General features: G+C 45.5%; 1 protein-coding gene across 1 annotated transcript in view; it reads left to right on the top strand.

Annotated features, from left to right (window-relative positions):
• AFG3L2 (AFG3 like matrix AAA peptidase subunit 2) overlaps positions 1-27,154 on the top strand; it is a 55,346-nt gene that overhangs the window by 3,106 nt on the left and 25,086 nt on the right. The window contains 8 exon segments of the mRNA XM_083187674.1: positions 10,296-10,364; positions 11,693-11,814; positions 12,918-13,070; positions 14,239-14,313; positions 16,276-16,308; positions 16,310-16,401; positions 17,485-17,761; positions 21,311-21,448. Coding sequence (XP_083043800.1) covers positions 10,296-10,364; positions 11,693-11,814; positions 12,918-13,070; positions 14,239-14,313; positions 16,276-16,308; positions 16,310-16,401; positions 17,485-17,761; positions 21,311-21,448 — 959 coding nt within the window.

Here is a 27,154-nt window from a genome sequence, read left to right as displayed (position 1 = left end):
CCAAAAGCATTTATCAAGTACATTCTATAAAATGACAGGCATGACTAACGGGGGTGAAAAGTAAATGGGAAAATGAAATAGGAGAAATAACAGGTGAAGTGTTGAAGAGTGCGCTGGCTTTAACTGGTACAGCTATATGTGGTACATAGGACATATATGACACCAGAACTTATGCATAGATATGGAGGGAAATCGGATGCTAGATGCCTTAAGTGCATGGTAAATACAGGAACATTCTGGCACTTGATATGGACATTCCCTAAGGTGGCTGAGTTTTGGTCAGCAGTGATTGCCATAATATCAATGACTGGTATTCCAAACCAACAGCATGCATTCTGTCTATTGTAGAGAATGTGATATTAGATAAATATGATAGACAATACTTTAATATAATGTATGTACTCTGGCCAAGATTTGCATTGCAAGGAAATAGATGGCATTGGAGGGGCCACTGGTGGCCAACTGGAAAACATTGGTTTACACGACTATAGAGCATACAAATATGTATATCTAGCACGAGGGGCTAAAGGCATATGGGACCCAAGGGACTTAACCCCTTCCCGACATTTGACGTACATTTACGTCATGGCCGGGATGTACTTCCCGACGCATGGCATAAATGTACGTCATGGCTTTAAACTGTCACCGCGTCTATAGACGCGGTGACAGTTTGGAGATGTCTGCTGTCCCTGACAGCAGACATGTCCCAGCATGTCCAGGGGGGGCGGCGATGCCTCCCCCCCCGTCGGCGATCGCTGTGATTGGCTGTTCAAATGTGAACAGCCAATTACAGCGTTTTCTGTGTACCGGCGAATAACGTTCGCCGGTGACACAGGGATCGGTGGTGATTGGTGCTGTAAAGTACAGCACCAATCACCACGGGGTGTAAGGGTGACACTGGTGTCACCCCACCCGCCCCCAAAGGCCGTGATTGGTTCGTCGGACCGACGGACCAATCACAGCCATGGAGGGTGATTTAAACTAACGGTGACTGCACTGCAGACGCCATTCCGGTCTGGAATTGCGTGCAGTGCGGTCACCGTATCTGCCGTGATATACTGACCTGATCCTTGCAAATACTTACCTGATCACTGCTTGTAGCGTGCTGGATGCTTCCTGGATCTTGTGACTTCTTGTGACTTCCTGTGTTGTGCTGCTGCAGTGAGATAGAGAGAGATAGTGACAGAGAGTGCTATATTTTGTGTCTGCTGCCCCCCCCCCCCTGTTGTGCTGATCAGTATATCTGTGCTGATCAGCAACTTTTTGGGGGTGCTGGTTTTTTTTAATATATATATATATACAGCTGTGCTGCGTGTGCAACTGACTGCTGCCCCCCCTTTTGTGCTGATCAGTATAAATTAACTGATCAGCAACTTTTTGGGGGTGCAGAGTTTTTTTTTTTATATATATACCTGTCAGTGCTGCTGCTGCAGTGTCATAGAGTGATAGATAGTGAGAGATAGAGAGATAGAGAGAGATAGTGACAGAGAGTGATAGAGAGTGCTATATTTTGTGTCTGCTGCCCCCCTTTTGTGCTGATCAGTATATCTGTGCTGATCAGCAACTTTTTGGGGGTGCAGAGTTTTTTTTTTTATATATATACCTGTCAGTGCTGCTGCTGCAGTGTCATAGAGTGATAGATAGTGAGAGATAGCGAGATAGAGAGAGATAGTGATAGAGAGTGCTATATTTTGTCTGCTGCCCCCCCTTTTGTGCTGATCAGTATATCTGTGCTGATCAGCAACTTTTTGGGGGTGCAGAGTTTTTTTTTTTATATATATACCTGTCAGTTGCTGCCAGTTGCACTGTCAGTTGCACCAAAGGTTGTGCACCTGCTGCCCCTCACTGGTAATCAGTGTCGCATCAGTGATCACCTTTTTTTTTTTTTTGAGGGTGCTGTGGGGTCTTTTTTAAAAAAAATTTTTACACACACTGTGATTTTGTGGGTGTCCTGTGGCCACTGTGCGCTGATCAGTGACGTACATCACTGATCAGCTTTTTCGGCACAGGGTTGATCTATTTTTTTTTTTTTTTTTTTATCAAATTCCTGTTGCCTTTGAGCGCTGTTCAGTGACGGACGTTACTGACCAACATCTGTGCTCAATTTTTGGCGCAGGACCTTTTTTTTTTTTCTGCACTACATACACACTACACACTACATACCCCCCCCGGGTTGAAATAAAGTTTGTACCCCCCTACACTATACACGTGTTGAAACATTTCACTACCAGAAACACAAAAATAAAAATGGCATCCCAAATGTCATCCCAGTCATCCAGAAGAATGTATTCAGCGGAGGAGGCATATGCCATGCTTGCCTCTGACTCTGACACAGCCAGTGATGCAAGCGGGGAATTTGAAGGATTCATCTTAAGCTCCTCTTCCTCCTCTAGTGATGAGGGACCCCTCAAAGACGCCCCCGTAGAGCAGCTGAGACCCCCCCCCCAATAATTGATCTCGTATGGACCCCACCACCAGACAATTTTGAGCCCCAGGTTCCTGAGTTTTTGGCCATCCCAGGAATCCAATTTGATTCCACAGGTCTCAGAGAAATTGACTTTTTCAAATTATTTTTCTCTGATGATTTTATAAATTTAATGGTGGACCAAACTAATTTATATGCCCAGCAGTTTATTGCTCAAAACCCCACGTCATCATTTGCTAGGTGGACCCCTGTAGATGCAGTAGAGATGATGACGTTTTGGGGTCTGGTGTTTCCTATGGGCATAGTAAAAAAGCCAGAAATTAGGCAATATTGGAGTACAGATGTTCTGTACAGCACCCCACTTTACCGTATGGCCATGACCCGGACTCGTTTTGAGTTAATCCTTAAATTTTTGCATTACAACGATAATGCACAGTGCCCACCCAGAGATGATCCCACCTTTGACCGGCTATTCAAAGTCAGGCCGGTCATTGATCATTTCAGTGCCAAATTTGCAGAGATGTACATCCCAGATAAATTCATTTGCATAGACGAGTCCCTTATACATTTTAAAGGAAGGGTTAAATTTCGCCAGTACCTTCCCAATAAGAGGGCAAGGTATGGCATAAAAATGTATAAGCTGTGTGAAAGCACCTCAGGGTACACCCACAGGTTTAGGGTATATGAAGGGAAGGATTCAAGAATTGAACCGCCAGAATGCCCCCCCTCCCTCGTAGGTGTTAGTGGAAAAATTGTCTGGGATTTAGTGCACCCCTTCCTGGATAAAGGTTATCACCTCTATGTGGATAACTTTTACACTAGCATCCCCCTGTTTAAGGCCCTTGGTTCAAGAGGTACAGCAGCTTGCGGTACTGTGCGCAAGAACCAAAGAGGCCTCCCAAAAACGCACATTGCCCAAGTAATGAGAAGGGGTGAAAGCAGGGCACAATCCACCGAAAATATGTTGTTGGTCAAATATAAGGACAAGAGGGATGTCCTTATACTGACAACAAATCACGGAGACAGTACCACCTCCGTCCCTGTACGAGGTACCAGTACCCACACTTCAAAACCTAATTGTATCCTGGATTACAATAAGTACATGGGCGGAGTGGATCTTTCAGATCAGGTACTAAAGCCGTATAGTGCCCTGCGGAAAACAAAAATCTGGTACAAGAAGCTGGCCGTGTATATCATCCAGATGGCACTGTATAACGCTAACGTGCTATTCCGTTCTACCAGCCAGAGGGGGACATTTATGCACTTTCAAGAGGAAGTCATAAAGGGCCTAATATTTGGGAACCAGCAGGCAGAGGGCCCCAGTACTTCTAGTACTGGCCCCCGTATTGTACCAGGGCAGCATTTTCCTGATGAAATCCCCTCCACTGGAAAAAAGGGCAGGACACAAAAAAGGTGCAAAGTTTGCTATAAAAAGGGAATAAGAAAGCAAACTATTTTCCAGTGTGACACTTGCCCCGACAAACCCAGCCTATGTATAAAGGAGTGTTTTAAAATATACCACACATCTATGGATTATTAGGTTCATCATTTCACCGTGCTTCGGGGGTCTTGCTAATGCCACATAGCACCCACCATTCATTCCACCAGAATCTGAGCCGCAAAATCCAAAAATCACTCCTTCCCTTCTGAGTCCTGCCATGCACCCAACTGGTATTTTTTGGTCACATGTGAGGCATTGCCGTACTCGGGAGAAATTGGGGCACAGATTTTGGGGTGCTTTTTCTCCTTCATACCTTATGAAAATAAAAAATTTTGAGGCAGAACTGCATTTTTGTGTAAAAAAAATGTAATTTTTCATTTGCACAGCCCAGTTGTATCAAAATTGGTGAAACCCCTGGGGGTTTGAAATGTACACTATACCCCTAGATGAATTCCCTGAGGGGTGTAGTTTGCAAAATGGGGTCACTTGTGGGGGGGTTCCACTGTATTGGTGCTTTGGGGGTCTTGCTAATGTGACATAGCACCCACCAACATTCCACCAGAATCTGTGCTGCAAAATCCAAATATCACTCCTTCCCTTCTGAGTCCTGCCATTTTTTGGTCACACATGAAGCATTGCCGTATTTGGGAGAAATTGGGGCACAGAATTTGGGGTGCTTTGTCTCCTTCATTCCTTGTGAAAATGAAAAATTTTGAGCCAAAACTGCATTTTTGTGTAAAAAATTTAATTTTTAATTTTCACTGCCCAGTTGTACCACAATTGGTGAAACCCCGGGGGGTTTGAAATGTACATTATACCCCTAGATGAATTCCCAGAGGGGTGTAGTTTGCAAAATGGGGTCACTTGTGGGGGGCTTCCACTGTATTGGTGCTTTGGGGGTCTTGCTAATGCGACATAGCACCCACCAAAATTCCACCAGAATCTGAGCTGCAAAATACAAAAATCACTCCTTCCCTTCTGAGTCCTGCCATGCACCCAACTGGTATTTTTTGGTCACATGTGAGGCATTGCCGTACTCGGGAGAACTTGGGGCACAGATTTTGGGGTGCTTTGTCTCCTTCATTCCTTGTGAAAATGAAAAATTTTGAGCCAGAACTGCATTTTTGTGTAAAAAATTTAATTTTTCATTTTCACTGCCCAGTTGTACCACAATTGGTGAAACCCCTGGGGGTTTGAAATGTACATTATACCCCTAGATGAATTCCCTGAGGGGTGTAGTTTGCAAAATGGGGTCACTTGTGGGGGGGTTCCTAACTTTTAGCATCTTATGGTGCCTAGAAACCTACATGGTGCCTAAAAAAAAATCTCATAAAAAGGAGGCTCCAAAATCAAGTAGGTGCTCCTTCTATTATGAAGCCTGTGGTTTGGTCAACGTGCACACTAGGGCCACATATAGGATATTTATGAAAACAAAAGAATTGGGGGAATCAATTTTTAGTCACATTTCTCTAGTAAAATGTACTGTGTTCCTTAGAAAAATGTATTAAAATTGAAAATCTGCAAAAAAAATGAAATTTTGAAATTTCACCTACACTTTGTTTTAATTCCTGTGAAACACCTAAAGGGTTAACAAACTTCCAAAATGCTGTTTTGAATACTGTGAGGGGTGCAGTTTTTGAAATGGCATCATTTATGGGGGTGTCTCACATACAAGTCCCTCAAAGTCACATCAGAACTGAACTGGTCCCTAAAAAAATCAGTGTTTGAAATTTTCTTGAAAATTTGAGAATTTGCTATTCATATTTTAAGCCTCCTAGTGTCCAAAAAAATTAAAAGGAGGTTGAAATAATGATGGAAACATAAAGTAGACATATGGTCTATGTTAGTTATTAACTATTTTGAGTGGTATGATTATTTGTCTCACAAGCAGAAAATTTAACATTTTGAAAATTGCAAAATTTTCCATTTTTTTACGACATTTTGGTATTTTTCACAAAAAAACACAGACTGTATCGACGAAAATTTACCACTAACTTGAAATAAAATGTGTCACGAGAAAACAATCTCAAAATCACTGGGATAAGTAAAAGCAAAAAAAAGTTATCCCCACTTAAGTGATACATGTCAGATTTGAAAAAAAGGGCTCTGTCAGGAAGGCAAAAACAGGCTGCGGCGGGAAGGGGTTAATAGGAACTTAATAGATATTAAAATCTAATTGCGCAAAAATGAATTTTGAATACTGAATAATAGAGACATATGCAACACTGGGGGAAGGAAAAGGGGTAATTTAGTAATAGGAAATAAGGTCGGATATGGTAGAAATAATTGAAGTCTGGGCAGGCCATAAAGAGAGGTGGAAGGAAAGCAAAATACTAATGGTAAACTTATGTGATGTATTGCTGTCATTGTTAACCACAAATCTTTTTTTTTTTTGTTTTTCAAAATATGTTTTATTGATCCTCACATATTGCAGTTGTTACAAACAGTAGTGATAACAGACGTAAAGGTATTAAATGTGGAGCAATCCTCCATTTTAAAATTTTTCACAAAAATATACGAATAATAACCATAGAATGTCCATAAAATAAAAAGGAAGCTCAACATGGCAACTCCGGTTATAGTCTAGTGATGGTTGAGCATTGATGTGCGATCAGCAGCACTGTACATAAGATGTAGGCTGTATTGGCCATTTCCAGACTGGGAGTTACCAAAAATAGTCAGCAATATAAAAGACTGGTCAGAAAAAAAAAAACATTAAGCAATAGTAAATAAGTAAACAACTAACTAATAGCCCGCTCCGAGTTCCAAGCCATCAACCCATCCATGGACCGATCCAGCCGTCCAGCAAGAGATAGAAAGGAGAGAGAATAAGGTGAGTGGGAAATAGAGGAGAGGAGTACAGATAGGAAGGGTACGTGGATTGTGACACCTAAATAGCGACAGGGGTTTTATTTTGGAGAAGCTGTAAATTATACCATGAGGTAGACTGGAAGCATGCCTGGATTGCCGTTTTTGTTCTAAGAGGTAGGCTCTGGATGTACTTATCCCAACATTGAAATAGGCCTGAAGTCATGGATTCTTTGTGGAGAGATGCCTCCAGCCAATCCATAGTGAATAAGAAGAGTAGTCTAGATGTTGCCATCTCCAGGGAGGGGGCCGAAGCATGTATCCATTGCTGCAGAATGGCTTTCCTGCCAACAGCTGACAGGATTATCAGAAGTTTTTTATCATATTTGAGAGTAGAGGTCTGGTCCGCGACATACCCAAAGAGCGAGCAAGATTTATTACAATGGAAGGTTAGTTTTAGTGAGGAGGTAGCGAAGTTGTGTAGGGCGTTCCAAAAAGTTTGGATATGGGGACACGACCATAGACAATGGTATAAGTCAGCTTCATGAGAGTAGCATTTGGGGCAGTCAGAGGAATCAGCAGTACCCATCAGATAACAACGTTTAGGGGAAAAGTAGGCTTTATGTAGAATTTTATAGGACATCTCCTGATAGGAGCTAGCAGGAATAAGTTTGAGATTGAGGAGAAACGTGTCTAGAATTGTTTCAGGGTTGAGCGTTGTGGTCTGCGCGGCCCATTTATGAAGTCCTGAAAGGTCTGAATCAATGTCAAGTTCAGGGCGTATACGTGCATATATAGTAGATATGGAGTGTGTACAAGTACGAATGACAGAGTCAAAAGGGTTTGTGATATCTTGGGGTTATAGCTTTGGGAGTACAGATTGTAGGTAATGTGTAGCTTGGAGGTAAGCAAATTTATGTTGTGGTAACAAATGGAAACGTGACACGGCTTCGTCAAAAGTCAGCGGTGTATGTGAGGTGTTTAGTAAATGTCGCAGAGATAGAATGCCAGAAGAACGCCAGGTAGTAAAGGGGGACATGGCTTTGCCGTTCTGGAATTCTAGATTGCCGACAAGGGGGAGCGATTGGGGATTCGTAACACTGTAAGTGCAAAGATTTCCTGACGCGTCTCCATGCGTATATAGTAGAGGATAGGAGGGGGTTGTCAAATTGGCTGGATTTTTATTGAGAGGGTTTAGCGTGTAAAATGAAACTGAGGAAGAGGGGGTAGCAGAGTTGGGAGTCTAAGAGGGTGTCTGTAAAGATGTTGGATTCGGTAATCCAGTCCACCGCAAAGCTGAGAAAACATGCCAAATTGTAGTATTTAATATTAGGTAGGTTAATTCCACCCCTCTGAGTAGATTGTGTTAGTTTGTAAAGACTGATCCTGGGTTTTTTGGAGTTCCAAATAAATTTGGAAATCATGGCATTAAGGGATGACAAATCAAATTTGGTGAGTAGGACAGGGGTCATTTGTAGAGCGTATAATAATTTGGGAAAGCTAGCCATTTTGAAGAGATTACAGCGACCTAGAAAGTTGAGAGGTAGATTTTGCCACAGAGCAAGTTCTGCCTTGATTTTTTGAATAACCGGAGTAACGTTACATGTGTATATATCATGGGGGTGTGTTGGAAGAGTAATACCCAGATACGTGATATGGGAGGGGGCCCATTTAAAGGGGAAAGGAGTGGACCATCCTGTACGTGCCTGTCCAAAAATGGCAAGAGCCTCAGATTTATGGAAATTAATTGAAAACCCAGCAAAAGATGAACAACTATTAATTGTATCGATAATGTAAGGGACGGAGTGTTTAGGATTGGATAGGAAAAGAAGAACATCATCTGCAAACGCCACCACGCGTAGCTCCCTAGTGCCTACAGATATACCCTGAAAGTGGGGGGATGATGAAATATATCGGAGGAGTGGTTCAAGTGCTATATTAAAAAGCAAAAGGGAGAGGGGGCATCCCTAGCGGGTCCCTCTTTCAAGAGAAAAAGGGGGGGAGGTAACGTTGTTGACCATTACTTGGGCCCTAGGGTCAGTATATAAGGATTTAATAAGAGCACGAAAGGATTCGCCAAATAATTGATGTGCTAGTATCCTATGGAGATAAGGCCAAGCAATTTGGTCAAAAGCCTTTTCGGCATCTAAATTAAGTAGGATGTTGTCATGAGTTTGATGGAGACGGGTATGGGTTATTGCAGCAATAGCTGCACGAATGCCCACCACGGACTGCCTACCTTTCACAAAGCCTAACTGGGCAGGTGAAATTAGCCGTGGTAGACATTTCTGCAGGCGGTTGGCCATTAGTTTCGTTAAGATTTTAAAGTCCTGGTTCAGGAGGGAGATAGGGCGATAGGAGCCAACCAGGGAGGGGTCTTTTCCAGGTTTCGGTATAACTATAATTTTGGCTTCGTTAAAGTTAAGTGGCAATGTTTTAGAGGACAAAATATGGTTAAAAAGGAGAGCTAAAGTCGGGGAGATTTCCGAGCGGAGTAGTTTGTAAAATTCAGCGCCAAAGCCATCCGGGCCTGGACTTTTACCATTAGGGAGAGATTTAATAGTAGTACAGATTTCTTCCTCCGTAATGGGTCTGTCTAGCATATCGCTTTCTTCCTGTGAAAGTGTGGGTAAGTTAGTGGCCTTCAGAAAGGATTCACTTTCAGCTGTGTCATCAGGACCTACTGAGTATAGGGACTTATAAAAGCTCATAAATTCGGCACATATGTCGTTGGGGTCTGTAAGAACTGTTCCTGATTGTTTAATCATGTTAACCCATGTGCGGGAATGTGGCCCTTTAATTAAGTTAGCCAGGAGTTTGCCAGATTTGTTTCCAAATCTATGCAGCATGTTTCTGAAATAATTGTGTTTGGTCTGGGCCTGTTCTGTAAGGAAGGTATTGTAGAGCAATTTAGAAGAAAGGTATGCTTCTTTGTTAGCAGGGGTGTCAGATCTCTTATAAGTTCTATAGGTGTCAGTAAGGGTCCTACTCAATTCTTTTAGACGGAGAGTGAATCGTTTGCGTGTCGAGTGGACGTAGGACATAATGTGGCCTCTGAGTACTGCCTTAGAGGCGTTCCAAAATAATGGGGGGTCATCTGTGTGTGCGGAATTATCTGTGGTGTAGTTAAGACAAAATTGTTTTAAGTGCAGTAGAAAATCATTAGAATGGAAAAGATGAGATGGAAACCGCCAGCATCTAGTAAAGGATTGGGGCAAAGATAACCAAATGGATAGCAAAATAGGGGCATGGTCGGAAATAATAATGTCATGTATGGAGGTGTGTGTCACCTTGGGAAGGAGATGGTCTGAGATAGATAATCTATTCTAGAATGTACCACAAATCTTTTTAAAGGATGATATTATAACTTTTAATGTGGAAAAAATTAAATAAAGAAGTAAATTAAAAATAAGACAGGCAGAAGCTGACTGGTTGCTATGGGCAACTTTTCCACTCTTTTAACTGCTTGATACATCAACGCCTTTCCTGTGCATGAAATGTAGTGTTGCTTTTTTTGTGAGCCGGTTTTGTAAGAATCGTATTCAAGTACACTGTAAAAGGTGACTGGCGCTTGTTGCCTAAAAGTACACAAATTAATACAGTCTCTTATTCTTTGTCCAGGTTTTGAGAAATACTTTCCCAACACAAAAAATGGCAAGAAAGCAAATGATTCCAAAGGGGAGGCAAAAGGTAAACGTCTGTAATTGTCTTGTCTGCATTTACACCCAATAATGGCAGCAGGTGGTTCTGTTACAGAATATATGCTATTATGTATCTGTTGCATCCACAATGATTTTAAGTGAAGCTATCTACTGTTATACTCAAGTGGCGTTCTAAAAAAAATAAAAAAAAATTATGACTTTGACTGATTACAGGTGTGTTAACCGCCTGCAGTGTGTGTGTGTGTTGTTTTTTTTTTTTTTTTTTAAATCTAACAGGTAACACTATCCCATTTATATCTTTATATAGGAACACACCCAGAAATAAGATAATAGTCAAAGAATATAAAAAATAAAACAAATGCAGGGAAAAAAGTAAATAAATTATAATACATTGTAACCCTTGTACACATCGCACATCCAAAACACCATGGGCTCCTAGTACAGTATAAACCAAACAGAAGGCAATATTAATGTAACTAGGATAAAGAATATGGTCTAGAATGATCCTAGTAGGGCCTGGAGTGGCGTGTGACCATGCATCACCTCAGAAACCAAAAGGCTCAGGATGGAGTCTGGAGTTCTGGAGCCACATAGTAATACAGCCTAAAATTAGGAAGAGCCAGGCCTCCAGATATCTTAGATCAGGCATGTCCAAACTGTGGCCCTCCAGCTGTTGTGAAACTACATTTCCCAGCATGCCTTGCCATAGTTTTAGCATTCCATCAAGGCATGATGGGACTAAGTACATCTGCATGTGAGGCTTTTTGTCCATCCAGATCAGAGAGGAAATCATTTTGTTGCGGTTTTGGAAAATGTAAATGATGATGATAAATCTGGGCCTGATGAAGTATATAGAGAAACTTGAGTTGAACTATGATTTTAATTAAATTATCTCTCCCAGTCAGTGTAATAGTAAGTTTACGCCACGACCCAATCTTGTCCTTTAAATATGAAAACAGCGTGAACATTCATTGGAACATATTCTTGCATGTCACTAGACAACTATGCGCCCAGATAGTTAAATGCGGTATATCATAATAGAGGGAGAAAGATATGTGGTGTAATAGGGGGCCACCCCCTGAGAGGAAGGATAAAGAACTTGGCCCAACCTGCAGTGGTTTTAGTGTTTTTCACATGTACAGTTAGTTCATTTGTAATCTCTGCTAGAATTGTCATACAGATGGGGCCGCTCTCATCACCAGCTCCCGTCAGCTACAGTGATATGGGGAGGCAAGGGGGAGAGCAGTCCTATCTGTACATTATTCCTTTTTTTCATTGTCGTCTTGATTTCTGTTCCTGCAAAGTGTGATTCCTGCATTATTATTTATTTATTTATTTATTTATTTTTCTTGTCAGATTCTAAGCGTAATGAGAAATCTTCCTCAGGTGGAAATGGTGACTCGGGAGGAGGGGCAGGAGGCAACAAAAGCGGGAAGGGTGGTGGGAAAAAAGATGAATGGTGGTCAAGAATGCAAAAGGTTGGCTTTTTTTGTTTTTGTGCTGTACAAAGCGTTAGAGAAAACTAACTTGTAATTTGACCTTTACCAATTCTAGTATTAAAGTTTGAAGACATAAGCTTGTGTTTTAGAGTTTAAAGTTACTCAGTATTTATGCATGTCGTAGAATGTTTAAGGAATGCATTTGTGAAATCACTACAAAATGTAGGGGATAAAATGGTGAATAAGTTACTTTCTTATCTTGTGTTGCTCATTTTAGATTTGTACTATAGACTGCAAGCTTGTGATCTAGGTATTCGTACCTTATGTCTGTCCCAGTTGTAAAAAACAATGGAATGTTAGTGCTATATAAATAAATGTTAACACTACTATAAATATCATTCATAAACTTAAGAATAGGCATTCCTTTAGTTTGATGGTTTTATATGTTTTTATTCTTTACATATGTAATTTTTAAGCTGGGTACACACAAAGATTTATCTGTCCAATCTGTCTGGTGTAAACAAATATCTGGTAATGTATGGGAGCTTGTGACGATCAACCGTTTTGCTCCCATATGCTGAAAAACATCTAAAAACAATTTATTTTTATTTTTTTAAAGAAATGTATCTGATTTGGCTAAATGGCCATTATATGCTTTTCAAAATCTGGAGCAAATGGTTGCTTGTCCTTTGCTCTCCCATACAAGATATTTGTTTCCACCAGACAGCTTGTTTAGATAAATCTTTTGGGTGTGTACACCGCTTTAGACTTGCCATGCGTGCTATTCGCTGGGACAGGGACACATGTGCGTCTTACACGGTCACGTGTCCATTACCGCGAATGGGGCGCCACTGCCTCATTTGCACCGAATTGCCCTGATTGGCACGTTGGGAACCACTCCGATGAGAGCAGCTCCATCTGAATTATAATTGAGTGTTACCCAATTGAGTAGTATGTTATTGTCTCTCCAAGCATGAGGTACGAGCACGTAGATTCAAATTTCCCTTGTGCATGAATGCACTTGTGCTCAGCACTGTATCGCTTCAAGCTAGCAAGTAATGTTATGTGCTACATTCATTCATGAAGTCTGTACTGTATGTTTTGATCTTCACATGTGTGCGCTCTTCATCTCTGATTTGCAGGGAGAAGTTCCGTGGGATGATAATCAGTTCCGATACTATTTCATAGCATGCACAGGATTTTGGGCTGCTGCCACTTACTACGTCTTCTTCAGGAAGGTTCCTGTGGAGATCACGTGGAAGGATTTTGTGAATAACTACTTATCCCAAGGCATGGTAAGTGGGGAGAGAGCTCCTTTTGTGTTGGTCTGAGTTAAGGTGTGTGAACAGAAAGTTTAGACTGACAATGTGCAACATTCTACACACAACACTTGGTCATGTTACAAAGGGGCACAGATTTACCAGACCCTGTTGATCCATTCCCATTATCGCTTATTAGCATTGATGTTTTATTCAGTTTGGAAAGTAAAGAAGCAGCTTAATGGGTTTGTTCTAATGTCCTTGTAATACTCCTATGATCTACCACCCACTGTTAATTTTCAAATAATGTGGAAAATGAAATCTTGAACAGTAAGGTCGTTTCCACCTTTTGCTGTGAGTGGTGGGCAGAGTAGATGACGTTCTTCATCTGCCCAGGAGGTAAATGTAATAACCTGTGATTGTTCTGTGATTTAGGCAGTAGGATTAAAGCATCTATTTGAATCCACCGGGTTTTGCTTGTTTCAAAAATGTCCACTTTAAATGTAGCAGCTAAATTGCAGAAATGTTGTGGCTGCCTGCAGCTTGTAGGCTATTAAGTCTCAAAGCCATAGCAGCTGTTTTGGAGCATTCAGCAGAAAGTGACTGTACACTAAAGGTGCTCATACACTGAGGCGATATGGTCCGATTGCGACCAATCGGGCCGTTAAATCGGACCAAATCGCCTCTCCCTGACATGCCGTCTGGTCCGATTTGCGGTCCCGTGTGCATCGGGCCCGACCGGGTGGTCGGACCTGCTGCCCGTCCGACCACCCGTCCTGGGACCTCCCTCCTGGTGGCCAGGGAGGTCGGGAAGCAGGGACGCGTGTGATCCATCACAACGGATCGCATGTGTCCCTGCCGCTGGGAAGTTCTGGTGGCTTGCCAGGGTATCAGGTGTCCAAACAATGCTGCATGACGTCATATGGGCACCTTAAGGGGTGTATACAGTTTAGGTAGAGCCCAGGGTTCGTGATGCTGTGAGTAAAAATTGTGCATCCATTGGTGCTTAAAACATGCATGGATGCGGCCTCAAATTTAATGGCATTTACCCTTGAGCAAACCCCATGACTAATTGATGCTGCCTTTAAATATCTGAGTTCTTAGAGTAACCCCCAAATACAACGTGTGATTACAAATTCAACTTTTTTTTTTTTGCAGAAGTACCTTCCCATGAGCTAATGCAAATGCTTCTTCTCATACATAGGTGGACCGCCTTCAGGTAGTAAATAAGCACTTTGTCAGAGTTGTCCTTACTCCTGGAAAGTCAAGTATGGAAGGGGTAAGACTTTTCTTTTTCATCTTGTAACTATAGGTCCAAAACAGAGATGGGGAACATTCAGCCCCCCAACCTGTTCTTGAACTACACATCCCAGAATTCTTTGCTACAGTTTTAGCATAGCAAAACTGTAGCGGTGCATTTTGGGATGTGTAGTTCATCAACAGCTGGAGGGCCAAAGGTTCCCCATCCCTGGTCTAAAATGTGTTCTGTTTAGACCTTCAGTGTGTTTTAATTAAAGTTCTCCTATTCCAGGCAATCTGCAGCTGACACTACTCAACGTCGCAATTTTTTCAGTACATCTTAATGAGACCAGGGTTAGGAAATTAACAGCACGTCATCCCTATAAACATTTAGCTGCAGTAAACAGCATCACAACCTCTTTCAATTTCATTTTGGGCCAGATGTATCAAGCTTCAAAAAGTGATTTAAAATGGAGTGATAGTGACCAGCCAATTAGCTCCTATCTGTCATTTTTAAAACTCTGCCTGTAACATGACAGGTAGGAACTGGTTGTTCATCACTCTCCAGTTTATCACTTTTTGAAGCTTGATACATTTGGCACATTTAAAAAAATAAATAAAAAATTACATTTGAATTTACAGGTGAAGTTATTTAACCAAAATGGAAATTCGGCACTATAAGCTCTGCAGAGAATTATGGGGGCTATTCGGACCTGATCGCTGATGGTGCGATTTTTACAGATCCATGTGATCAGATAGTTGCCGCCAGACAGAGTGAAAGCCCGCCCTGTTCAAGTCTGCGTATGGTTGGCTGATCAGCCTCCAGCTGCAAATCCATTCGCAACTCAATTATGATTTTTCCAGTCTGTGCAAATATGCATAACTCTGACCCTTCCACAACTGACAGATCGGCTGATCAAGGCCGAAGCTCGCGGTACACTCCCTCCCTGAAAACGCTGAGCACTCCTGCGGATTTTCAGAAAACGGCAGGTTACCACCCCCCAAACTGCAGCTTCCTCTCAGACAAGTTGCGAGAAAATGGTCAACCTAACCTAGAGGGAGAAGTGCGCAGTGCAAGTGCCATGCTTTTGCAAGGTGATTTTTTGGGAACACCCGTGCAGGTTTGGCACCCCCGAGTTTCCCCGGGGGCACAGTGCAGCTTGGACTCCAGGCAGCTGACCGATCAGCATCCGACTAAGGTTTCTCTGCTCCCATCGTAGGGCACTTTCCAGCCCCTGGCATGGGAATGGGTACTCCACTGGGCTTTTCGAATGACTCCCTTAGGGGTTGAGGCCCCCTCGGAAGAGCAATCTACTCAGTCTCAGTGTTTCTCCGATCCCAAGGTTAAGATACTAAGCTGGGCCTTTCGCGGTCTTCCCATCAGAGGCAACGAACCTCTGGAATGGGAGCCCTCTACTCAGTCCCAGCCTTTCTCCACTCCTTGGGAATGAATACTAGACTGAGCCTTTCACTGTCTCTTCTTCGGGGGCTACGAACCCCGTCAAGAGAGCCAAACTACTAGGCCCAAAGTTCTCCCCCCCCCCCCCCCCCCCCTACTACCAGTGGGTTTACGGAAACAACACCTCCTACCACTGGCAGAGGTGAAGGTACTCAGCCAGACTTTTCACCACTCCCAGGCACGAGGGGTCCCACACCCTCCACCCATCGGAGCAGCTACTCAGTCCAGCCTTTCTCTATTCTCTGCCAGAGGACAGTCCATACCCACTAATAAGAACAGATACTACAGTAACTTGATCTTAGCCAAAAGTCCGAGAAGCGGTCGTGCTTAAGCCCATCGTGTGTACGGGGCTTTACTCTGCGGGGAAGTTCCCATCAGTTAACTTGAATATTATTTTAATGTAAGTGTTTGTTTTACCGTGTCTTTACCGCAGCATTTACCATATGTAATGCTTTTAAATCTAGCCAGGATCAGTTGTTAGGCTTCCTGTCATCTGAGCTGTTTAGTTTGTCATATGTTGTGCATTTTCTTTTTTACATATAGAAATATGTCTGGTTTAATATTGGCAGCGTGGACAACCTTTGAGCGGAATTTGGAAACTGCGCAGCAGGAGTTTGGTATAGAGCCTGAGAACAGAGTGCCTGTGGTGTATACAGTTGAGGGTGACGGGTAAGATTAATGTCCCTCTCATTTACATTTATAGAATTCTAATATTTGGGATGTCTGGGCCCTAAGGTTTTGTTCTTTACTGCAGCTGAAGTGCCCCTTCCTCATTAAATTATTCAGCGAGTCACTTCCTAGTAACTATAGGTTGAAACATCTTTTCTATATTTCAAAAATCTACTTTTACACCTATTGATTTTGTCATCTGTTCTAATTAGTACAGCCGTGCCAAACTTGCTTTTTATTTACAGAAATAAAGTAACTGGAAGCAATAAAAACTGCTTGGTTAAGTTGCACTAATAAATTTGATATGAGAAATGTGTAGATCTGTGTGCAAACGAGTCTTAATCTGTTAATGAACTGCAATGATGAAGCAAGTTTTTTTGTTCCTCACATCAAGTTCCGTTTAGCTGCTTATGCAACTTTTGTATGTGTTTTTTTAAAACTACTTCCAGCCCAGTATCTGTATTACACGCAGAGTGGTGTTTTGCTGAGTCTGCCATTAGAAAAGGATGCTACTCTATGGGGCGTATTCAATGCTATGACATCGAGCAGTGCCGATAGCTCACCATCAGTATTCAACTGCCCCCCCCCCCCCCCCCCCCCCCTTCACTTGCCATTTCCACCTCACTGGTTCTTTTCAGCGACGTGGAAACGGTGAGTGCTGCCATCAAAATGGAGGGGCTTGCCACAAAGTGCAGCAGGCTTGCAGCATTTAAGGGAATCCTGCCATCCTCTGGTGGCGAGGATTTCCCCAGAACATTGAATACAGTGAGCAGCCGTCCTCGCCACACAAACCCCCTTGCCGGCGTCATTGAATACTGCCCTATATCTTTCAGATGGGCTCAGATGCAGTGTGTACATTTTGCAATTAGGGATTTCTACTACAATCAGGAAACATGTTTTTAATTGCTTACTGGTCATCTTGGTATTGTAGAACCTTTTATGCAAGGACTAAGCCGAAAGCTTTGTGCATTTTTCTTACCACCAATAGAAGGTGTACAGGAAATGGGACTCATCATTCTCTGCTTAACGTACATAGCATGGCTCTATGTTGTACCCATATCTTATTTTTTTTCTTGTCTTTAGCTCCTTTTTCCTAAACATCCTCCCAACTTTCCTCATCCTGGGCTTCCTCATATACACCCTGAGAAGAGGCCCAGCTGGAGGAAGAACAGGCCGCGGGATGGGTGGTCTCTTTAGTGTGGGAGAGACAACTGCCAAAGTGCTAAAGGATGAAATTGATGTTAAGTTCAAGGATGTGGCAGGGTGTGAGGAGGCGAAACTAGAGATTATGGAGTTTGTCAATTTCCTGAAAAATCCAAAGCAATACCAAGATTTGGGGTGCAAAGATTCCAAGGGTAAGGTTGCAATATATGCTCGGTATTTGGGGCTCCTGTGATAATATTGCTTTTTTATTTAAATGTTGTGGAAACATATTAGACTGGTGTGTTATTGCATTTGTTACTCTTGAATACTCGAGTAAAAACAACACAATGAAATGTTCCTTGATATCCCTATTATCTTTACGTTTGAAGGTATATAAAAAACAGAGAGACCTACTGTAGCCTACATTGCAGCCATAATGAGGCCTCTTTTAGGCTTGATTCCATAATGCCCCTTCAGACCGCACTTTGTAAACGGTATATTGCCGTTTTTTACCGTTTTAAAACGGTAATCTGTGCGGTCTGAAAGGTGCAGGACCACTTAACCGGTTAGAAAATACCGTTTTTTCTAACCGGTTAAAATGCAGGGTCCTACCCGTTTCAGAACCGGTATTTTAGGCTCAAAATCGGGTCTGAAACGGTATTTAGGACCCAGCCAATGAGCTGGGTCCTAAATTCAGCGCAGTGAATATTTAATGAGCGCTCATTAAATATTCACAGCACTGGAGCCGCCCCGCGCGTGTCGACACCCCTCCCTCTTATAAGAAAAGTGACTTTTGGAAAATGGCTGCCCCCATATGAAAGACAGTTTTTTTTAAACAGGTTTTCCTATGGGGCAGCCATTTTCTGAAAGACACTTTTTTTCATAAGTGCTTCCGACCATACTGAACTGCAGTGCCGGGATCCACAACGGAGGTACCGGCTGCACGGGGGGTAGGTCAACATGGGGGGGGGGGGGGGGGGGGGGGGGGGGAGGGGTGTGGGACACGCGGGAGGGGGGAGCTGCACGGAGGGGAGGGCTGAAGGCTGCACTGGCTTTGACCCTGTATTTGGAAAGTTTCCAAAACACGGGACTGCCAGTGTCAAAAAATCGGCACTTAAACGGTAATATACCGTTTAAGAGCTGCGGTGTGAAAGGGGTTTTATCTGGCAGACCCGTTTTGGAAACGTTTTCAAATACAGGGTCAAAGCCAGTATGCGGTCTGAAAGCAGCATAAGTGATGTGATATGTTTGATTAAACTCACGACATTTGTGTAGTTTCACGGCAGCCGTCTAAGCTACGTTTCAGCGTACCCCAACGGCTGCCTGGAGTAGTCAGCGTAGTAGTCTGTGTCTCCGCGGCAGCCCTGCATAGTCAGCTGCAGCTATGTCCCTGGCATCCCTGTCAACATTAGTGAGCGCCTCACACAGCCCTGGTAACCGCCAGATCCCCTGCACTGGCGGATGCCGGCAGAGAGGCGATCAAGCGGGCACCGGCGGAGAGGCGCTCCATCTGCTTGTGCGTCTCAGTAATTTTTGAGGCAGGGTACAGCAACCCTGCCTGTGTCCCGCTTTAGGGAGACGGGGTTAGAGGTTCGGTAGCACATTTTATTGTGAATGTCATTTATTGTGAATGTTCTTTATTCAATTTGTACTTTTTATGAAATTTTTATTTTTTAATGCATTGATTCACCCATCATTAATTCCCAGCGCTGCTTTCTGTTAGTTTTGATCTCATTTTTGTGTTTCTTTGGGGACCGACCCACCCCCATCCAAGCAGCTGCTTTAAGGAAGCATAACCTACCAAGCGCTCTCAGGTCAGAGGCATTTTGTCCCTGACCCTTGTATTCTTCGGTAGCACATGCGTCTTGTGCTGAAAGTGCGTCTCCTGAACAATAAAGGAAGCATTTACCAGTGCTCCATGTTACATACTGGCAAATGCCTCCTTTTCAAACCCCCACTATCCACGCCAGCCCGAAGCGTGGCGAGCGCACATGTTATGCATCCTCCCGACCTGCTCATGCAGTGAGCCACCGAGCCCGAAGCATGACGAGCACAGCGGATTACTTGACATGTATTCCGTGTCCCCACGCTTCGGGCTCGCTGCGCTCGCCACACTTTAAAAAATTCAAGTCCACACCATTGTGGGTATGAACAGATCTGGAGGACTCATAACGCGTGCGCTCGCCACACTCGGGCTGCTGTAGTTTTAAAGAAACCATTCACACCTGGCATATCGTACATCTGAAACAGTAATGACGACATGTGTTAACTGGTAACTGGATTTTAGTGAACAATAAAGAAGAAAAAAAACAATGAACAATGTTCAATAATATCAAATAAATCCAAGAAACCATAAAAAGTCATTCTTCAATTTCTGCATTCCCTTCAAATCGTACCCCGCCTGCTCAAGTTGTTGAGTGTAGTACCCGCGCCAGATTATATGGTGGTACGCGGTTCAATATATGTCTGGATGGCGGACATCAGGGTGCTGGCGTCATGGCTTGCCACTGGTGTTACGAAACATTCACCTGCCTCACAGGATATGCCTCCAAAGAGCCACTGCTGTGGCAGGACGTGTCCAACATGATTTTTTACTGGACAAAAACTTTCATCCACCTTAACAATTTTGCCAGGCCCCGCCAATCCGGCGTTGGGGCTGCGACATCGAATTGGGTGTACATGCCTCCTGCATAAGGTTATTCTAAATCACAGCTTTTTTGGGGGGAAATCATTAGGTGGCGCTCACAAAATGTAATGCTTGTCAGATCCTCTGCCCAAGAACATATAAAGCACAGAAGGGTCATAAATGTCAGGTGACATCCGTGAAACCATTGTGCAGACCTTCTTGCCACAGCTTCTTATGTGGCAGCGCCACATCTGATCCTTTTACAATAAGCCTCATAGGATGCCCATTGACACAGGTCTGTGTCTCTGGCAGCAAGTGGTGTTGTTGTAAAAACTCAGACTCCTCCTCCGTCTGCGGCAGGTTAAAGATGGTTAATGCTTCGCCAGCCATAACTGACGCAATGAAATGGTGACAGAATGCTGACTGGCTACGCTAACTGCGTAACGCTGACTGATTATGCAAACTATGTAAGCTCCGGCTACCCGTGCTGCGGTACGTTGATTCTGACAGGAACGTTGACTGCGCTAACTACGCTGGCCACGGGAACACTACGCTCTGACAGGGACGCTAGATTGACTACGCTAACTACTTAAGTGACCTCGGGAACACTACGCTAATTCTGACAGGGACGCTACGCTGACTACGTAACTGCCGCCGTGAAATTACACAAGTACCAAACTCCCTTCTTGTTCATGCACTGGTGCTGGCAAAGCTCTGGCACCAGCAGCTAAAGGAGATTAGGAAGTACTCTGTGCGAAAAGTCTCTTTAAATGGTGCTATATTCAGGGATAGCTAGTGCTTGCAACTCCAAGCAAAGAAATCTTACCTAAGAGAGCCTAATGAAAGTTTTTAATGAAAAATGAACTACTCCTTGTGACCAATAGGAGGCGATTAGGAATTGATTTAGACTGCATTGTGCTGATCTGTCATTGGTTCCTTTAAGAAGTTTTGTTGCCACTGTTGTTGTTGTTGTTGTTATTATTATTGTTATTATCGTTTTATTTATATGGTTCCGCATTGTAATGCTATTGTGAGAATTGTTTTGTTTTTTTATTTCCATATCCTGTGTTATTATTACTCTATTTTTAGAATTTGATGTTTTCAGAGGACTGAACTGATTATAATGTATACTTTTTCCAGGGTGCCATCCTCACAGGTCCGCCTGGCACAGGCAAAACCCTTTTGGCAAAAGCCACAGCTGGGGAAGCCAGTGTACCTTTCATCACAGTCAATGGATCAGAGTTCCTAGAGATGTTTGTAGGAGTCGGGCCAGCCAGAGTAAGTCCAAATGTTCAACATTCACATACTTCCCACATGCATAAGTAGTACTTCATATACTGTACCATACAGCAGGTAAGCCATTTATAAATGAGACCATCTTCTTATGGAAAAGCTGCAGTGATATACAGTTTAGCACTGGGTAGTTTAACACCTTCAGTGTTTTTTCTTTTCTCTTTCCTCCACTAGGTGACACTGGAGAGTTACAGTGGGGAATAGAAGGCGACCACAGGGAGCTTGGGCACTTTAGAATAAATTAACAGTGACTAACTCCTCCCCTTCTACTTCCTCTCCTAGGCAGTCTTAGCATGTGCCCTGCGGGAGCTGGGTGCGTTCAATGCTCACTCCTGGGCTTTTTTATTTTTTAATATAATTTATGATCTGCAATCAGCAAGAGGACAGGCAGGTTAGCCCCCTGTCCCTACCTGCCTGCGGCGAGGGCCCTGTCGGCGGGTCCGGTCGCAGCTGCATGCAGCTTGCCTCCGGTACCTGGCTGCAGGATCCACAGATCCTGAGGTCCCGTCGCCGCTGCTTGCAGCGCGCCTCGAGGACCAGTCAGCACGCCGCACCCGACATCCAAGGCAGGGGTAAGTATAGCACTGATCCCCCGTTAGCGGGGGATTCAGTGTAAAAGACGCGGCAGCGCACTTTTAAATACAGCGCCATTAGTGAGCGGAGTAGAGCGCGGCATGCTGGGTACTTCCGCTTCCTCCTTCTTCATAGGTGCGGCAGCCATTGAAGCAGCAGCGTGATCCGCGGCTCCCTCGAGGTGTCTGTGAAGTGCCGGTGACCCTGGTTCAGTGAGTCACAGCGGGACATAGGAGGTCAGGGCGGCTTGGACTGAGTCCAAAAAGGTCCCTTAGCCGGCGCAAGTTATATTTATATACAGTGCGCGTTTCTGGCTTGTGGCAGACTCTGCTTTTTTCTATACCTCCTCTCCTGTCCGGTATTTGCACCTTCTTCTCTTCTCTGTGAAAGATTGATGAGTGTATGATGGCCGGTGGGGCTACTAAAAAGATTGCTTGCAAGAAGTGCAGCACTAAGTTCACCCCACACGCGGAGGGCGCCATTTTATGTCCCTCATGTGCTGCAGCTCCAGCCCCCCTCCTTCAACGGAGGGGCAGGATATGCCTGTATGGGCTTCCCAGTTGTCCACAGTGATTTCTCAGCTAGCTTCTGAGTTATCTTCGGCCAGACAAGATAGGGTTGCAGCCAGGGATCAGCAGGCAGAATTAACCTCTGCCGTGGAGGGTCTGTCTAGAGCATTACATGCAGACCCCTCTACACCCCCTCCCTCTAGACTGGCTTCTGCTAATAGGATTTTTCCTCAGGTCCCTCTGTTAGATGATACAGATGATGACATGCCAGCTCTAGAGGAGGGTGAATTTCATGAGCATGAGGCTGAGCCTGAGGCTCCTCTGATACAGGACACTGATGTCCCCTCTCAGGGTCTAGAGGACTTAATACAAGCAGTCTGGTTAACCCTCAATGTCACGGAAGAAGAGAGGCCTGCTGCGCGCCCCTCAGTGTTTGCTAAAAAGCAGAAACAGTCTGCATATTTCCCAGCCTCAGAGGAGCTGGATGACCACTTGCAAAAAGCTTGGTTACACCCGGACAAAAAGTTTCAGGTGTCCCAGAGGTTTTTCACTGCCTATCCCTTTCCTAAGGATGCTAGGAAGTCATGTGAAACGCCACCTGCTGTTGATTCTTCAGTATCACGCTTGTCTAAAAAGACAGTGTTGCCCATTCCTGGAGCCTCTACCCTTAAAGATGTGTCTGATAGGCGGTTAGAGAGTGCCCTGAAGAATATTTATTCAGCCGCTGGTCTTTTACAAAGGCCAGCACAAGTGGGCTGCTGGGTCAATAGGGCCATGAAGGTATGGGCATCCCAGGTGGCCTCCTCTCTAGACCCAGGGGCAAGTGATATGTTGCTCTTAGTGGAACACATACGTGAGGCTGCAGGTTACTTAGTAGAAGCCTCTTCAGATGTTTGTATGCTTGCGGCTCGTATCTCTGCCCTCTCAGTTTCAGCTCGCCGTACTCTTTGGTTGAGACAGTGGAATGCAGACGCCGACTCCAAGAAGGCGGTGGAAGCATTACCCTTTGCTGGTGAGGCGCTCTTTGGTCCAGAGCTGGACAAGATGATCTCACAGGCTACGGGGGGTAAGTCTCAGTTCCTGCCTACAGCAGCCCCTCCCCCACGTAGGTCCTTTCCAACTTCTGGAGGGCAGTCCTTTCGGTCATTTCGGCCCACCCCCAGATTCAGGGGTAGGTCTAGGGGAACGGCTACCAGTTCCAGAGGCTTCCGAGGAAAAGGCAGAGGTTCAGCCAGCGCTCCAATCTTGGATGCAAAGGTTACCTCAAAGCCCTCGGCATGATTCTCCCAGTCCCTGTCCGGAACACAGGGTTGGGGGCCAGCTGCTGTTTTACCATCAGGCTTGGGCCAGGTCATGCCAGGACGCATGGGTAAGGGACCTGGTGGCAGTAGGCTACAAGATAGATTTCTTGTTGCCTCCTCCTCTACGTTTCTTTCCCACAGGTTTGCCAGCTTCTCAAGAAAAAGGCAGGGCCTTGCAGGCCGCCATTCAAAAGCTCAGGAACCTGGGGGTGGTTATCCCAGTCCCGGAAAAGGCAAAGGGATTCTATTCCAGCCTTTTTCTGGTTCCCAAGCCGGACGGCTCTGTAAGGCCCATCTTGAACCTAAAGCAGCTCAATCCGTTTCTGCGGTTCACTCGCTTCAAGATGGAGTCACTGCAGTCAGTCATTGCAGGCCTGGAACCGGGGGAGTTTCTCGTATCCATCGACATAAAAGATGCATACCTGCATATCCCCATCTGGCCCCCTCACCAGGCATACCTGCGTTTTGCTGTCCAGAACTGTCACCTGCAGTTCCGAGCCCTTCCATTCGGCCTCTCCTCTGCGCCTCAGGTATTTACCAAAGTGATGGCTGTCATGATGGAGATACTCAGGACTCAAGGAGTTACCATTGTCCCTTACTTGGACGACCTCCTGTTGAAGGCTCCGTCCAAGGAAATCCTTCTGCACAACATCCACCTGACACGTCAGACTCTGGAGTCCCATGGCTGGATGCTCAACATCCAGAAGTCACAACTGACCCCATCGCAGAGGATTCTGTTCCTAGGGATGACCTTGGACACGGTCCAGAGAAGAGTTTTCCTTCCCATAGACAAGATATTGTCCTTGCAGGAAGCGGTTCGCCTGGTGCTGCAGCATCGGACGGTCTCAGTCCTCCTCTGCACAAGGCTGCTGGGAAGGATGGTGGCCACGTTCGAGGCGGTGCAGTACGGGCGGTTTCGTTCTCGCCCCTTTCATCTGTGTCTGCTCCGCCAGTGGACAGGTTCGCACCTTTTTCTACATCAGCGAATCTCTCTTTCCCATCAGGCTCGAGCATCACTGGCGTGGTGGCTCGACTCCAGCAACCTGCAGGAGGGGCGAAGGTTCGCCATACACAACTGGACGCTCCTCACCACGGACGCCAGCCTCAGGGGCTGGGGAGCGGTCACGCTGGGCCTCCACTTCCAGGGACTGTGGACCCCGGAGGAAGCACAGATGTCCATCAATGTGCTGGAACTCCGAGCGGTATACTATGCCCTCCTCCAAGCGGAAGTCGTTCTCCGGAACAAGGACATCAGAGTGCAGTCAGACAACGCCACGGCTGTGGCTTACATAAACAAGCAAGGAGGCACTCGCAGCGATGAGAGAGGTGAAGAGGATTCTTTGCTGGGTGCAGGAGCACGCAGGGGCCGTGTCTGCCATTTTCATACCAGGCGTGGAAAACTGGGAGGCAGACTACCTCAGCCGCCGAGACGTCCATCACGGAGAGTGGTGTCTGAATCCTCAGGTCTTCCAGACCTTGACTCGTCGGTGGGGTTGTCCGCAGATAGACATGATGGCCTCCAGACACAACCACCAGTTGCCCCGGTACTGCGCTCGGACAAGAGATCCACAGGCAGTGGCCGTGGATGCTCTCACGGCACCCTGGACGGATCAGTTCCTCTACATCTTCCCTCCAGTGCCTCTCATCCCTCGGGTTCTGCAGAGAATCCGACGGGAGTCGGTGACAGTGCTGTTCATTGCTCCAGACTGGCCTCGCCGGTCGTGGTACACAGTTCTAACAGGCCTGTTAGTAGACGAACCGTGGCCCCTACCTCTCTGCGACGACCTGCTAACACAGGGTCCGTTCACCTGTCCCAACTTACAACATCTACATTTGACGGCATGGCTGTTGAGAGGTCCATCTTGAGGAAAGCAGGGATCCCGCAAGCGGTAATACCAACCATGATAGGGGCTAGAAAGCAGGTTACCTCGGTGCATTACCATCGCATCTGCAGGGCCTATGTGGCCTGGTGTGAATCCAGGAGGGTCTCTCCTGTGAACTTCAAGTTGGCCAGGTTGCTGCTGTTCTTACAGAAGGGCCTGTCCTCAGGACTCCGGCTGGGGTCCTTGAAGGTTCAAGTATCCGCCCTCTCCATTTTTTTCCAGAGGAAGCTAGCTCTTCTTCCTCAGGTACAGACTTTCTTCCAGGGGGTGTTGCGGCTGCAACCTCCCTTCAGGCCTCCTACTGCTCCATGGGACTTGGACTTGGTACTGGCCTTCCTCCAGTCCTCTATGTTTGAACCCATGGAGGAGGTGGACCTAAAATATGTCACTTGGAAGACTGTCTTACTGTTGGCCTTGGCCTCGGCCAGAAGGGTGTCGGAACTGAGTGCTCTCTCTTGTAAGGCACCCTTCTTGCGTTTTCACGAGGATAGAGCGGAGCTGCGCACCTCTAGTGTTTTTCTCCCGAAGGTGGTCTCGGCATTCCACATTAACCAACCTATTGTGGTGCCGGCCTTTCGGGAGGACTCAGAGGAGTCTAGGGCGCTAGACGTGGTCCGGGCTTTGCGCATTTACGTGGCCAGAACGGAGTCTGTACGTAAGTCGGATGCTCTGTTTATCCTCTATGACTCCCTGCGTCCTGGTTGGCCCGCTTCTAAGCAGGCCCTGGCCAGGTGGATCAGGTTGACAATTCGTCAAGCTTATGTGGCTTCCTCTAGAGTGCCACCTTCTTCGATATCCGCCCATTCTACAAGGTCGGTGGGTACCTCCTGGGCGGCTGCCCGTGGAGTTTCTATACAGGATCTATGTAGAGCGGCTACGTGGTCTGGACAGAAGACCTTTGTCCGCTTTTACAGGTTCGACACATTTGCGGCAGCTGCTTCGCGGTTTGGCCGTTCTGTGTTAAGGGGCTCTCAGCGTCATCCCACCCGTGTTGGGAGCTCTGGGACGTCCCCACTGTAACTCTCCAGTGTCACCTAGTGGAGGAAAGAGAAAAGGGGATTTTGTACTTACTGTTAAATCCTTTTCCTCTACCTCCCCATGGCAGCATACATATGGGTTACGCCCTCTTGGGTAGATATCTGGAAAGGAACACAAAAAAACAGACACTGCCCCTATATAAGGACCTCCTCCCTTGGGCTCTGTGTCTTTTTTTCCTTTCCGGGTAGATGTGCATGGCTTACCCTGTGAAGTGGCTGAGAAGAAGGCTGGCTCCCCTGCCGAGTGCAGTAAGGGGTAATGGCGTTTTTGGACCCCCGCTGTCGAGGGCAGTTGGGACGTCCATCTGCTGGAGTACCCCGCCGCCAGGAGCGGTTGCGGGTAACGACGCCGGCATCAGCAGCAGGCATGGATGCAGAGGGAGAGGCG

This window comes from Crinia signifera, chromosome 5 (assembly GCF_055691185.1).
Source record: "Crinia signifera chromosome 5, ASM5569118v1, whole genome shotgun sequence".
Classification (NCBI taxonomy): domain Eukaryota; kingdom Metazoa; phylum Chordata; class Amphibia; order Anura; family Myobatrachidae; genus Crinia; species Crinia signifera.
Note: the sequence above shows the minus strand (reverse complement) of the source record. Positions and strands in the feature narration are given on the sequence as shown.